This window comes from Mytilus edulis, chromosome 5 (genome assembly GCF_963676685.1).
Source record: "Mytilus edulis chromosome 5, xbMytEdul2.2, whole genome shotgun sequence".
Taxonomy (NCBI): domain Eukaryota; kingdom Metazoa; phylum Mollusca; class Bivalvia; order Mytilida; family Mytilidae; genus Mytilus; species Mytilus edulis.
In genome coordinates, this window is record NC_092348.1 from 41,664,585 (window position 1) to 41,680,551 (window position 15,967).

A 15,967-nucleotide genomic window follows, 5' to 3' on the forward strand; every position below is an offset into this window, starting at 1 on the left:
TTGTGTACATAAATCTGGCTGTTTTACCGCTCTTTTTTTTCATTGTTTTACATTTTGACATGTAGGGACCTATATAGCTTACTTTGCCTAGTGTGTTACTCATTGTTGAAGACGGATATTTACTTGATTTTATGTGATTCGGGTGTGTATAAATTGATAGCCTTATCGCAATCTATGTTTTCAACCACTTCAGTTGCATGTAAGAGGAAGAAGATGAATAACGATTAAATTTTAGAAAACATTTATTCAAAAGACATATATCTGAAAAGTCACACACACAATTCATGTATTCTACACATTTTTTTTTATTTTTATTGTGGTCTAAAATATGCTCATAGTTAAGAAAACACAAATGATGGTCCATTATATGATGCTGTTTGCATATATTTGTAATGAAAAGTTTCTTGTCAGAAACAAATATTACTACATGATTGTCTAATGAGGGCCCTCATGGGGTTTTTGATTATGTGATTACTTGGCCGTTTTTTTAATGATTATTTGATTATTAAGCCAAATATTTCATGATTATTTGATTACCTAGGACTGTATTTTTAGTTTATAATTATTTGATTACTAAAGATAAGCAAATATTTAATGATTATGTGATTATATTGGCAAAAAAATGGTGATTATGTGATTACTAGGACCCCCCCCCCCCCCATGAGGGGCCTCTCTAATATTGATTACTTAATGACAGAACCAGACTTAACAAACATAAATGTAAGTGTGAACATTGTGTGCTATTGTTAAGAATAAGTTAGGTAAAATAATTCTGAATCATTGGAAAGAATTTAGAGAAAATACTGTTGAATCAGGTAAAGGTAAACTCAAGACATATTTCTAAATTTTCAAAAAATTGGCAAAGAAAAATATCTGCAATCTAATGAATTTAAAGATAGACTCTGTAAGATCAGAAAAAAGAGGTGGATAGATATGCCAAAAGCTATAAATATAAATCACAAAGATTATGTAAAAAATGCCCCGTGGATAAAGTTGAAGACAAAGAACATTTTATATGTCAATGTCCCCTTTTATAATCTCTTGAGAAAAGAATTTTATGATAACACAGGTGGGTAAATGCAGGATTTAATTAATTTTCTAGGCATCCCCTCTTTATTTATTTTTTAATTTGAAAGCAAAATAAGTGATTCCAGAATAGTTTATGTGGTGCACATTGTTAATACGTCTATATATAAAATATGTTCTACTGTCACATGTGGGGTCTTTGTCTTAATATGATTTTCAATGTGACTAATTTCCCACATAAATTAGCCTTTATAACAAGTTCCCATACTGAAAAATTCGCCATGAAATTTCACTGTATGATACAACATACCTTAGCTTTTACTCTATAAAAATTTCTGATCACTCACTGGAAAATGTTTCCCTTTAATATATGTCATCCTGAGTTGGTCTACCCAAATGCTGAATATAAAAAGTCTACCTCAAACGACAAAAAAAGGCAGCTCAGATATAAATTACTCATTCAAAAAAGAAACAAGAGTGCACTCGCTGAAATGTCTCGCCTTCTTTACTAATCATTCATATTATGTTGATAGACCTAAATATAAAGCTTTATTACAACTGTCCCATAAACTCAACATTAACCAAGAAAACAAAACATTGATCAATGAACCATGAAAATGAGGTCAAGGTCAGATGAACCATGCCAGGCAGACATGTACAGCTAGCAATTCTTCAATACAACAAATATAGTTGACTTATTGCTTATAAATTAAGAAAAACAGACCAAAACACAAACACTTAACACTTAGCAATGGACCGTGAAAATGAGGTCAAGGTCAAATAAGACCTGCGTAACAGACTTATAGATCATAAAATATTTCCATACACCAAATATAGTTGACCAAATGCATAAAGTATTAGAAAAATAGACCAAAACTCAAAAACTTAACTTTGACCACTGAACCATGAAAATGAGGTCAAGGTCAGATGACACCTGCCAGTTGGACATGTACACCTTACAGTCCTTCCATACACCTAATATACGAGACCTATTGCTTATAGTATCTGAGTTATGGACTTGACCACCAAAACTTAACCTTGTTTCACTGATCCATGAAATGAGGTTGAGGTAAGTGAAAACTGTCTGACAGCATGAGGACCTTGCAAGGTACGCACATACCAAATATAGTTATCCAACTACTTATAATAAGAGAGAATTTAACATTACAAAAAATCTTAACTTTTTTCAAGTAGTCACTGAACCATGAAAATGAGGTCAAGGACATTGGACATTTGACTGACAGAAAGTTCGTAACATGAGGCATCTATATACAAAGTATGAGGCGTCCAGGTCTTCTACCTTCTAAAATATAAATCTTTTAAGAAGTTAGCTAACACCGCCGTCGCCGCCACCGCCGTAGGATCACTATCCCGGTCGAGCTTTCTACAACAAAAGTTGCAGGCTCGACAAAAAATGACCTTGAGGGCTAAGTGCCAAAAATATTAATTTTAGAAATGTAAATTTCTTTAAAACTTCAAATGAAAATATAGGCTCCAAGGAGCCTGAATTGCTCACCTGTTTGAATGTTTCAGTATTACAAAAAAGATTACTCTTAAACCAGAAAGCCCCTGTAAACTTTTTTTGTAGATCTTGAAGAGTAGTATAATTCACCATTTTAATTTTTGACTCTTCATGCTCTTGTTCATAGTTTTTAGATATAAGCAAAAATATACCAAAATCAGCAAATTTCAAAACAAAAATATACCAAAATCAGCAAATTTCAGTATTTAAAGAGAGATAACTCTTAAACATAAAAGCTGACTATTTTGCCTATGCAGACATTTTTGTAGATCTTGAGGAGCTGAACAATTTGCAATATCAATTTTGGCTTTAGCTATTACAGTTTTCAAGATGTTAACCAAAAAAACTAGGGAAATGGTCATTTTAACTATTAAACTGACAACTTTCAGTCATTTTTTTTTGGAAATGCATCGTGTTTTAAATGCCCACTTTAAAACAGAATTAATAAATGTATACAAATGATCAAGGCTATTCAGATCAAGTTTCCCTTTTCCATTCTGATCCAAAAATACAAATGGAATTTCTGGTGAATCTAAATAATGAAGCTTATTTCCATGTTTAACAATAGCAGACATTTGATAACTTCTAGGTGTAACAACCAAACCAAATACAGCATCTTGGAAGAAAAGTCTTGAAAGCATTTTTGTCATATTCTGAAAATAACCTTCCTTCTCACTATATGCTGGCTTCATTTCAACCACCAATGGAAAGGAACCTGGATCATCAGCAATAGCAACACATAGATCTGGCACAACTTTGCATTTTGAAACTTTTTTGCATGAAGTACCAGTTTCAGCAGATGTGTTGGATGATGCAGAATAAGATTCAAGACTTAATGAGGATAAATTTGATGTCAATGAACCATCATGAGTTTGTACAAAGGGTGCATTAAACTCCATCTGTGTCATTACATCTTCCAAGTCACCACAAATACTTTCAATAATAGTGTTGGAACTACAATGATGAGAAGGTGCTATACAAGATACATCATCAATGTCATTACCAGTGGTCTGAACTATTTTCTGTACTAACTGTTCCATCCAAGCTTTTGCTGTGCCTTTTTTCATATCACACTTCAAAGCTGCTCCAAAATGTGACAGATATTTTTGTTGGCCTGAAACAAAGAAAGTTCATACAATGTACGTGGATGTACATTTGGAAAGGAAAAGGTAAACAATAGCTGTTTTGGCATCACAAATTTATACAAAAGGGATTTCAAGAGCCTGAATAGCTTATCAAACAAATCATGTTTTTTAACATGTTATGTTAGAGAAAACTGTTATATGTAAACAATAACAAATTACCAATGTATAAGTTTTCTCAATCTAATTAAAAACCGATCTCTCATCGCTCCTGTTTCTGATATGTCGCGTGGGAGATCTAACGAAACCCGCTTTGAGGTCACATGTGAGTGACCTCGTAGGTGTGTCTTTTTCGACCAATGAAATTGAGTCTTCCACGATCTTGGAAGTTTAACGTAAGGCAAAGGGATGTAACTCATTTTATTTACGACGAAATCGTCAGTCATAATAATTCATAAACTTTTTTGATTGGCTTATTAATAGGTCGTCAACTCATTTGCATATCTTTATAAATTCATGACTTTTAGTTCACTCACATGTGACCTCAAAGCGGGTTTCGTTAGATCTCCCACGCGACATATCAGAAACAGGAGCGATGAGAGATCGGTTTTTAATTAGATTGAAGTTTTCTAAGTAATATGATTTATATGTGAAAATAAGCCCGCGGGTTAGAATGCATCAAATCAAATCAAATCAAAGTTTTATTTATTTTCGATACATAGTAAACAAAGTAACATAAATATAATAAATCGACATTATAATAAATTACAAACAGGCATATAACAAAACACACATATTAAGACAAACATACATACATTACAGCAGGATATTAAAAGCACATACATTACATAAGCAAATAAAATAATACTGCAAAAAAAATAAAATAATAAAGAGTAATCATAAAAGATAATGTTTCCGTAAGACAATATACATAATTAGATGTACATGTATGTCAGTCTGGGGTACTTCTTGTACAAGTAATCTTTATTTACTTGAAAATTAAAACTAGAGGCTCTCAAGAGCCTGTGTCGCTCACCTTGGTCTATGTACATGTTAAACAATGGACACAGATAAATTCATGACATAATTGTGTTTTGGTAATGGTGATGTGTTTGTAGATCTTACTTTACTGAACATTCTTGTTGCTACAATTATCTCTATCTATAATGAACTTGGCCCAGTAATTACAGTGGAAAATATTTTCTAAAAATTTACAAAACTTTATGAAAAATGCTAAAAATTAACTATAAAGGACAATAACTCCTTAAAGGGTCAATTGACTATTTTGGTCATGAAAAAACTTATTTGTAGATCTTGTTTTGCTGAACATTATTGCTGTTTACAGTTTATCTCTATCTATAATAATATTCAAGATAATAACCAAAAACAGCAAAAATTCCCTAAAATTACCAATTCAGGGGCAGCAACCCAACAACGGGTTATTGGATTCATCTGAAAATTTGAGGGCAGAAAGATCTTGACCTGATAAACAATTTTAACTATGTCAGATTTGCTCTAAATGCTTTGGTTTTTGAGTTATAAGCCAAAAACTGCATTTTACCCTTATGTTCTATTTTTAGCCATGGTAGCCATCTTGGTTGGTTGGCCGGGTCACGCCACACATTTTTTAAACTAGATACCCCAAAGATGATTGTGGTCAAGTTTGGATTAATTTGACCCAGTAGTTTCAGAGGAGAAGATTTTTGTAAAAGATTTCTAAGATTTACGAAAAACGGTTAAAAATTGAATATAAATGTCAATAACTCCTAAAGGGGTCAACTGACCATTTTGGTCATGTTGACTTATTTGTAAATCTAACTTTGCTGAACATTATTGCTGTTTGCAGTTTATCTCTATCTATAATAATATTCCAGATAATAACCAAAAACAGCAAAAAATCCCTAAAATTACTAATTCAGGGGCAGCAACCCAACAACGGGTTGTCGGATTCATCAGAAAATTTGAGGGCAGAAAGATCTTGACCTGATTAACAATTTAACTATGTTAGATTTGCTCTAAATGCTTTGGTTTTTGAGTTATAAGCCAAAAACTGCATTTTACCTCTATGTTCTATTTTTAGCCATGGTGGCCATCTTGGTTGGTTGGCCAGGTCACGCCACACATTTTTTAAACTAAATACCCCAATGATGATTGTGGCCAAGGTTGGTTTAATTTGGCCCAGTAGTTTCAGAGGAGAAGATTTTTGTAAAAGTTAACGACGGACGACGACGACAACGACGGACGACGGACGCTGGACGCTAAGTGATGGGAAAAGCTCACGTGGCCCTTCCGGCCAGGTGAGCTAAAAATATACCTATACAAGTTAAATATAATGTTTGAATAATATCCCCTGAATTTTCTCAAAAATTTACTTGTATAGTAAGTGAATTATTTTTACAATCATTATCTCACAAAAATTCTCAACTTTTGAGATGTAAAAACATGCCTTTAATGATTTTTCAAAGGTTATTTCATAATTTTTTATTAGAGTTAAATGTTTCATTTCATTAATCAAACAAAGAAACTGATTGTACAAAGATCTTAAGTATGTGTGCAAGGCCTTCAAAAATTGCTCCTTTGGGGCTTGTAAATGACCAGTGTTCTGAAGATAACAGACAAATTGGATTGTTATTGACCAGGAAATAACACTTAAATGATTAGTAACGACATATGTAAAGGGCAGACAATCTCAAATTCTATTAGAGCAAAGAAATCCTAAGAATTGAAGAAAAGAAGATTGATGACTTTTTCATTTATATACACATGATACAGGGGCGTAGCTAGGTATTCTTTCAACTGTAGGCACAAATCGGCAGGGGGTCTCACCGTCTGGGGCCGCTGAAGGCCTCCAGCAGGTCCAGGGCAGAGCTCTGGTAGGGGGTTCAGGGGGCCAAGCCCCCTTCGGAAAACGGATTTCAGCGTTTTGGCTGCAAAATTTTATGCACAAAAATATTAAATTTTCTGATTATTTAATCATGATAATTATAATATACATGATGAAAAAATTGAAGAATTAAGAATAATTTACCATAACATCTGAATGGTGAATTAAATAAAGCAATACAATTGGAAAATCAAATATTAAAAAAAATATTTACAATATGTACTGCCCAGCATAGATCAGTGTATCCCTTTAATTAAGCAGTACACCCTGTTTGGTATTTTCAAATCTATTCCAATATGATCGATATTTACGTTTAACTTAATTGATAGTTCATATTGACGATCCTTCATTAAAAAGATAGGCACGTGCACTTTAACACTGATATTACTATTAAATAACACTATCATTTTGGCTAGAAAGACATCACCATCAATCTTTTGATTCTTAAACCTTCACCCTAGCCACACAAACACATACACACATAGTCGATGCCAATGCAAAAGTTCTAACGTAACAAAATTCAAGAAATTCGTATTTCTTTATATCCCGCTCTACTGTAAAATTGCTACCTGCTTAGGAATTTAATAATTGTGGTCATTACACGTAGATCTGAGAGTACTCAAAACTACTGGAAGCTATTTGATAGATTGATTTTTAAACATCCAGTGTAAAATATTTATGCAAGTTTAGAACAAAAAAAAAACAAAAAAAAAATTGATTATTTACAATAAACACAACAGGGAGCTTAGTCCTGTAATCATGGTAACAGGTGTTGTACAGGACGAAAGGTCTTGAAATTTGAAAATGCCATGCATTGGAAAGTGAGGGATTATTCGATAGGAGCAGAAACTTTGCCTTTCAGTAGACCAACTACGAACTCCTCAAAGAGTGGCATTCTCTCTACAACTAGGCATAATATTAAATTTCCCGATTCTGACCAGACGTGACTACGTATTTATACATCCTGCACAGCCAAACGGACGACCAATATTGGCAAGTCGGATGAAGACAAAGTGGAAAGCTAGTTGAAAACTAGTAACAACTTATTAAAAATTCATGTGTCTAAGTTGAAGTTCATGTTTTGGTTTTTGTTTTTGTTGATAGAATTGAAATGATCTGAACCAAAGTTCTAGTTTATAGTTTCTATATAAGGTACACACATAAAAAAACATTCAATTCTATCCAATATTCCATTCACTAAGGACAAGAGACTAGTGTACACATGACATTCGATAATTAGAGTTGTGACAACTTCACTGGAATTCATGTACATATATATAACGTTGTTTATTAATTTTTTTAACAACAAAAAAAATATTTGTGAAAAAATTATGTGTAGGCACGTGCCTAAAGTGCCTAACGGCAGCTACGCCCCTGATATAAGTAAAAAATCTGAGTGTCTAAGGGACATAACTAAGCCTGGCATTTTATTTTCACCTGTACAATTTAATAAAATTCACTTGTATTTATGTATCCTATAAATGTACTTATATCATGTATATAAGTATATTAATATCACTTCTTCAAGTAAATACAAATTATTTGTACAAGTAGTACCCCTGACTGTATGTCTGGTCCAACTCAATCATTTTCATAGTGTCTTATGTCAAACTATTCTAGTATATTGTCGAAATACAAGTCTGACCCTAATTATCATTCATACTTTAATTCGATAAAAAACACATTATGTCTCCCCACTAATGACTCACTAATGCAGTTTTGTAATGTTTGAAGTGGGAGACATAATCATAGTATGTTTATGTGGTCTGTATGCAGGATGCTAGTAAATTCAGCCTTACAAAAATATTGCAATTTGCATTTAAAACAAATTTTGGGCAGCACAGACAACAATCACTATATGTATGCAATATTCTAAACAGATGAATTAGGATGGTTATAAAAAAAATATACAATGTGTCCATCATGTCCATAACGACACAGATGATGCCCTGCTAGCATATAACCTTATAAAGGGACATAACTCAAGACCTGTAAAAGTGACGCTACCAAATTTAAACTTCAACTGAGTTTTGTGGTTATAAGCATTATATATACAATTCATAATAGTTGTGACAAAATTTACAAGTAAGTGAACAGAAAACAAAAATTCAGTAATTTTTCCATTTGTATAGGGGATGACCCCTAAGAACGATAAACATGTACAGGGGAATAACTCCTGAATGTAAAAGTAATGCCACCCAAATTCAAACTCTATCTGTGTTTTGTGGTAATGAGCATTGTGTGTAAGATTCATAACATTTGGTCAAGGCAAACTAAAGTTAGAGAACAGAAACCAAAAAATCAGCAATTTTTCCATTTGTAAGGGGCATAACTCTTGACGTCACCAAAATTCAAACTTGATCTGTGTTTTGTGGTAATGAGCATTGCATGTGTATAAGTTTCATATTATTTAGTTGAGACATGGTAAAGGTGAAGCCACCAAAACTCAAACTTGACCTGTGTTGTGTGGTTAAATGCATTGGTTGTAAGTTTCATATATAATAAAACATTTGGATGAGGCATAATAAAGTTAGAGAACGGAAACCAATTTTGGGAGGTACGTAGACGGACAAGGTAAACTGAATGCCATTTTGCTATGGCGGGGGCATATAAAATAGTGTTTTACAAGTAGGATTGCCCTCTTCCAATTGCAATTCAATGTGTCACAAATACCTAGTATTTACATGCTATTCTAAAGCATAACTAGCAAAGTCAATTTGGGACCATCAAAAACCTTATTATTGTCATCAGATATAGGAACAATTTACAGTTAAAAATATCTTCTAGCTATGTTATGTCTCACCTGTTGAAAGCTTTATATCAGCTGCTTTCTTTTTTAAGGCTTCAGCTGTCATGGTTGAATTAGTTACCCATTGCATTACAGATCCAACTAATTCATACTTATAATCTAAAAGCTCTATCCATTGTGATATGTTATTCCAGTATTCATCTTTTAATTGGGAAATCTCAAATCCCTCTAAATATCTGGCAAGCCATCCATAAAAGTCCTTGTATGACCAAATGCCTGCCTCAATGTACTCGTAGCCAGGCCCCTCACAAGAGCTGGCTTCTCTGGTCATGAATTTAACATGCTTTGGCTTTCTAGCTATCTTATTCTTGACAACAGGAGACACAATCCTTACACAAACTGCTCTTTGATTATAAGATGCCATCCATCCCTGAAAGTTTTATGAGAATAATTGTATTACATAGCATATATGTTAGTCAAAGAGGTACGCACATTACAGAAAAAACATGTTATTTTTAAATTATGAAATGTAACATATTTTTGAAACATAGGTCATCTACAATTCCAAAGTGCACCTTGTCTTGACTTTTGACTTTATTGTGCACTTAACATTATAAAACAAGCAACTACTGTAAACCAACTTATTTTCGCAAATACTTTATTTTGTGTTTTACCCTTTCAAGTCTTTTTCCGGGCTATTTAATTTTGCGATTTTCTAATTTCTGGATATAGTTTAATCATGTTAATAAGGAAAGATAAAAAAAATAACAAATTAGCAACGATTTATATTCACGTTATTTTTCTACTTGCGAAAGTCGCAAAAATAAGTATAACAGCATGAAAGAAGTCAAGTGACCTATGTTAAGTGATAATGGTGAGGGATGATGTCAGACTCCCAAAGATGAATTCCGTGTCACAAATTTACATTGAACATATGATAGTCAGTCAGGGAAACTACTTGTACAAGTAATTCATATTTAATCAGGAGGACAACAACTGCTGGCAAAACATTACAAGGGGAATAATTCAGAAAACGTAGAAGTGATGCCACCCTAATTGGAATTAAATCTATGTTTTATGGTACATATACTTAGTTGAATAGCAATGTGTATCAGTTTCAAGATTTGAAGAAATTTGGTTGAGGCAAACTGTAATGAGAGAATGGACAGAAAACAATTTCCAGTTAAAAAGGGTCATATTAAACAGCAAAAGTGACAGTACCCAAATATGAATAAGATCTGTGTTTTATGTTACTTAGCATTGTGTATACATTTGTATATATGTTAAAAAAAACTTTTGCTTGGGGCAAACTGAAGTAAGAGAACAGAAACTAATTTCAGACGAACGTACATACAGGCCAATAAGGTTACAGCTTTATGTTCCCATTGCCATACAGCAGGGGCATAATTATCCCTCAGATTGACCCTAATCCTATTAATTCTTCTGATAAAACTAGAAGCTCCAAGGAGCTGGAATTGGTCACTTTGAAAATCATTCATTTAAAAAAAAAAGGACTGTTCAATGATAAAATGCAATCGTAAGATTCGTAACGTCATAATCCTAATAATCTACTTGATAACCGAATTTTGTCAAAATCAGAGCAACTTATTATTTTGGCTGCTATTTTCAAAACAGCTGCAATTAAAAACTAAAATTGTCGGCATACAGTTCACAGTGTCATAAAATTCCTTTACCCTAATTTCCATTTAGATCATGTAGATGGGATCATTTTTGAAATGTTTATGAACTAATTCGAATTGATTTGACTTTTAAGGTAAACAGCTATAATGAACATGTACAAACTACAGTGGCCATTTTGAAAATTCAGAAAAATTCCTCTGCCTTCTCCATGTTCTCTTGTTAATCTGAACTATTTTCAATTTGAACTAAGACTTTAACTGTTACAGTTTTAAAGATATTTTCTAATATATGACATGTATGATGAAAATAAAAATAAAAAATGCAAATATACTTTTAAAGGGCTTGTAACTCATAGACAAGATCTTCTGATCAACCTGAACATTTCTGTTCAAGTAGAATCTTAATGTGCTGATCAATTTTTGATATCTGTTACTGATTTTAAGGTATTAGCAAAAATCAGGTATTGGACCTCATGGTCTATTTTTAGCCATGGTGGCCATGTTTTTTGACGAATCAATATAATCAACATAATTTTGAGTTACTCTAAGGAACATCTGGACAAAGTTTGGTAAACATCACTTTAGTAGTTTCAGAGGAGAAGATTATAAAACAAAAGTTAACGGACAATTGACGCACAACGGATGCAGAGTGATGGAAAAAGCTCACTTTGCCATTTGGGCAAGGTGAACTAAAAGATAATAGGCCACTTGGCTACACTGGTCAGATTTATCACAATAAAGACATGAAATTGAGGGAGAAATATCAAAGGAGCCAAATCACTGAGAATCACTTATTTGAGTAGCAAATTCGAAGTTTTGTCACAAATTGTGATTTTGTAGTTTTACCAAAATTTAAAAAAACATAGGTTTAAATAATATCTTTTCATTAGTAAAATTGAAAAGAAATGACATTTTTGCCTCTTTTAAGTAGCAAGGTTTATGCCTTTGATGCTATCATTTAGCTGCAAATTCTATTTCAGTTGAAAAAAATGCTATAATAATGGCTTTACATAATGAAAAGATACTTCTTAACAGATTTTTCCCAGCAGTGGGAGTATTTTTCCTGTCAAGTTCAAGGTTTCATCTTTCAGATTATGTAATAAAATTCTACTGTTCGTGATCTAGTCATCCTATCAACACATGCAGATGTTGGTTCTGATAATTTTAGAAACATAATTAGTCCCTGGATCATTAGTATTCTATATTTAAAGTTACAATAAAATTAAATCACTTCTTCTACCATTTGTCTGATTAATTTGTACTACTTATATAGGTGATTATTAAAGAAAGACAACTCTTACTTCCAACCTTTGTGGATAATGTTACTTGAATCAGTGATTTAGAAAATAACTCATTTAAGTAAGTCCCCTGACTGTTATCAGTCAGAGCTCAGACATAAACAAGTCCATTTTTGTTTTCGACTTAAAGAAGTCAAAACATGTATTTATCATAAAAATGTGTTTTCAATTTTAGACTTACATGTATCTAAGTCAGAAAATGACAGACTTGTTTGGGTCTATTTATGTTGATGAAAAATCTTAATTTCACTTGGTGGCCAAACTACACCACCTATGACAGCAAAAACCTGTCTGAGAGTTCACAAGGACTTGAGCTATCTATATTTAATTGTCTAATTGAACATCCTTACTGAACACAGATGTTTTACCTCATTATAAAGTGTGGTTCCAGGTGGTTGCATTGTAAGGTTAATTAACATTATCTTCGATTTTTTAGACTCTCATTCATATTTTTCTTTAGAAGACAAAGCATTGTCTTTCAATGTTGTCATTATTTGATTTAGATGCATGACCTCCTTATAAATATGCGTGGGTCTTGAAGTTAACCAATTTTGATCACTTATCGACTTGTAGAAGTCGATATTCGCAACTTTTTGATTCTGATCAATTATTTCTTGCTTTACAATATTTGACTTATTAAAGTCGTATTTTGTCTTGCATTAAAGGGAGACAAATCCTAAAACTTTCAAATTTAGACCTCTATGAGTCAAAAGCAGATTCAGACTTATTTATGTCTGAGCTCTGACTGGTTATAACTGTATTAAAAGATGCATATTGTATTATAGCTGGAGCAAGCTATCCGTTTATTGGTATTATTGGAGCTGTATATATACTTAATTTTCATGTGAATTTTCAGCAATTTTATTCAAAGTGTACTATGGAACTTTAATAAGGTCATCGGGTTCACATGGTTCATTGTGGGATGGGCATGGAACTGTCGCAAGACTGTCTTGCAAAGATCATGGGTCACTTGAGGGGCAGTTGCATGTAATACTGTCTTGCTGCTGCAACAATCCCTGATGAACCATGATTTGATCAAATTTTCTGTCATATTTGCATCTCCATGTGTTGTATGTGGGTTTAAGTTGTGACCATAGACAGGGATGGATTTAGGTGGGGGGTGGCGAGCGTGGGCCCCCCTAAAATTTGCAAAACTTAAACATGGGTTGTCTTCAACTTATTTGAGTATCAGAAGAGACCATTCCATCTTTTTTAACATTAAAAGTATATAAAACTGTCAGTTTAACAGAATCAAGGTGATTACTAAGGCAGCAACCATTTGATTTTCTGGGGGGGGCTATGGATTTTTTTGGAAAAAAAAGTATGTTTCCAGTTTTGGGAGAAAAAAATAATTTGTTTCTGATTCTGAGGGAAAAAAAATGTTTGTTTCACCCTCAGCACTATATATATATGTAATGCTAAAATTGAAAGAAAAAAATTGTTTTCGACTTCTCGCCAAAAAAATAGATTGTTGAAGGCGAAAAAAAAAAGTTGTCCAAAACAAAATCCATAGCCCCCCCCCCCCCATTGGATGAAAAATAAAATAGGTTTTAAGCAGTTAAAGTGAAAACAATTGCTACATTGTATTTGCGGTATTTTAAGTAAATTTCTTTGATAATTGAAGTTCCAAAACATCCCTAAACCTTACTCACTTTCACAATTTCATCATGGCACAGCCAAGAAAACAGTCCAGGTGAGATTCTTTCTTACTGTCCTTATTGAAAGATAGAAATACTGTTTCAAGCAAAAGATTAGTTAATAATTTGTATCTCTGTGTCTTTATATATTTCTTACTTGCAACCTGAAAATTTTGTCAAATTATTTACCGTATTATATCATGTACATGCTTGGGATCCCCAGAAGATAAACATAACTTTGTAAATGCATTTCATTCTGATTTTAGTGTTTTTTTCAGCGAACACCTCATATATAAAGTCTGGCACGACCTGCAAAAATATAAAGTGTTAAAACAGATATTATAAAAGGACAATTAAAAATCACGGCGAAAAGTAGAAATTTTCGTTTGCAAAATCTAACACTAGTATTGGTCAGGTGAGCTGTTGTGATCTGTCTCATCTCACTTTGCCTCCGTTGTTCCGCCCGCCTATCTGTCAACTCTTCACATTTACATGGTCTTAACCATGTTTGTCGGCCTGGTGTTATGGAGTGTTAAAGTAATTCTTCAGTGAATCGGTTTCATTTCACATTATTGAAACCATGTACAATTGGCTTAGACACATTGATGATCTGCAAACAAGGGTTATTTTTGTGATGTTTCTGTATTTCTTTTTGTCACAACTGCCAGCACCATGTCTTTCAAGGATTGGTTGAGATATTTATTACTGGATATTGCTATATAGATCATTTTATAAGTGCTGGTGTCTTGATTGTAGATTGGTTTGCATAGGAACACAGAATCAAAATAAAATGTTTGCATGATCTTCAGCTCAGTCTATTTTTTGGGCTGCAGATTTAAAACTGTAGCTTTATAAACTCATAAATATATGCAATATGAATCTCCAAGTGTGTAAGTTAGGGGTGTTAGGAGATTGTTATTTTTCTAATTTGTAGGAGACCTTGCCATCATAAGTCAAAGGTTCTTCATGGAACAGGAACATATTTTTTCAACTCTGTCCATCCATCCGTCAGTTAGTCACTAGTGATTGTAGATTGTTGTCAGGGTGGACATGGTGGATTTAGTCGGTTTCTGCTTTAAACTTTAATTTCTCGCTAATTTTACCTCACAATAGTTTGAAATACCTACATTGCACCCCTTTAGAAGAATATAATTTCAATAATTTTACCTCAAATTTTTTTTTACCTCGCTCCACTCGGCGGAAATAAAAAATTGCGCCCCCCTAAACTGAAATCCTGTATCTGCCCCTGATAGCTGCATATAGTGACATTTTTCAAGAGACTTTGTTCAAAGAACAATTTTGCATTAGTAACCAGTGCAACAAACTTTAATATATATGTATCATAGGCGGATCCAGCACCCACCCCCCCCCCCCCCCCAACATGCCCAACTTTTGTGGGGAACATCTGGAGCTGTCCCCCTTACATCATGTACATAAAGTTCTGGATCCGCCACTGTGTATATATTGTAGAGTGCCAATGGCTTGTATATGGGTGATAGTGATTCTAACAGTAAGTTAAAACTAAGTCCCTGTACATATTCATCTACATGTATGTAATGTTTTATAAACATAGTCTTCGGGAGTGCTCCTTCGATAGGAGGAAAATACCAGTCAACAATAAACAGTAATTGGCTTACAAAAGCTAACGCTCTCTGTTCGTCGTCATCACATAGGTCTACATTGTGTCTTTTGCAATTTGTGGATTTCATGTTGGGCATGCATGCATTGATTGTCTGCGTCGCCATAATGTCTGTTTTGATAAAATTCGGCAATCTTCTCAATTTTCTATATCATGAATCAGGGGAATATCAGTGAGGGGGAGGGAAACCGATGGTAAAATGGCGAGAAGACTTTTTCAAACGAGGAGTAGAAACCACCAGTAAACAATATATTTGAGGCACATTTATCAAGTGTGAATCAATAACTAGACTAAAGTAAGAATTGATAACCTAAAAAAAAAATATGGAGCATCAATGTGTTGCAATGAAATCCTATTTATTAAAAAAAATCATCTAAAATGAGCCTCAGTCACATGTATCTGGGACTATTTAATACTAACGGTAGTATAGGCTAATAGTCCCAGCATGTATGCTTAAAAATAAAATCTCTGATTTTTAAACTGTATGATA

At 33.3% G+C, this 15,967-nt stretch overlaps 1 protein-coding gene across 1 annotated transcript; it reads right to left on the bottom strand.

Annotated features, from left to right (window-relative positions):
* Window positions 1–224: 224 nt before the first annotated feature.
* Window positions 225–15,660, bottom strand: LOC139523693 (uncharacterized). The gene is made up of 3 exons (XM_071317903.1): window positions 15,476–15,660; window positions 9,318–9,693; window positions 225–3,662 (listed from the first exon to the last, which is right to left on the bottom strand). Exons 1-3 carry the CDS (start codon window positions 15,581–15,583, stop codon window positions 2,938–2,940), a joined length of 1,209 nt encoding a protein of 402 aa, XP_071174004.1. The 5' UTR covers window positions 15,584–15,660; the 3' UTR covers window positions 225–2,937.
* Window positions 15,661–15,967: the final 307 nt, after the last annotated feature.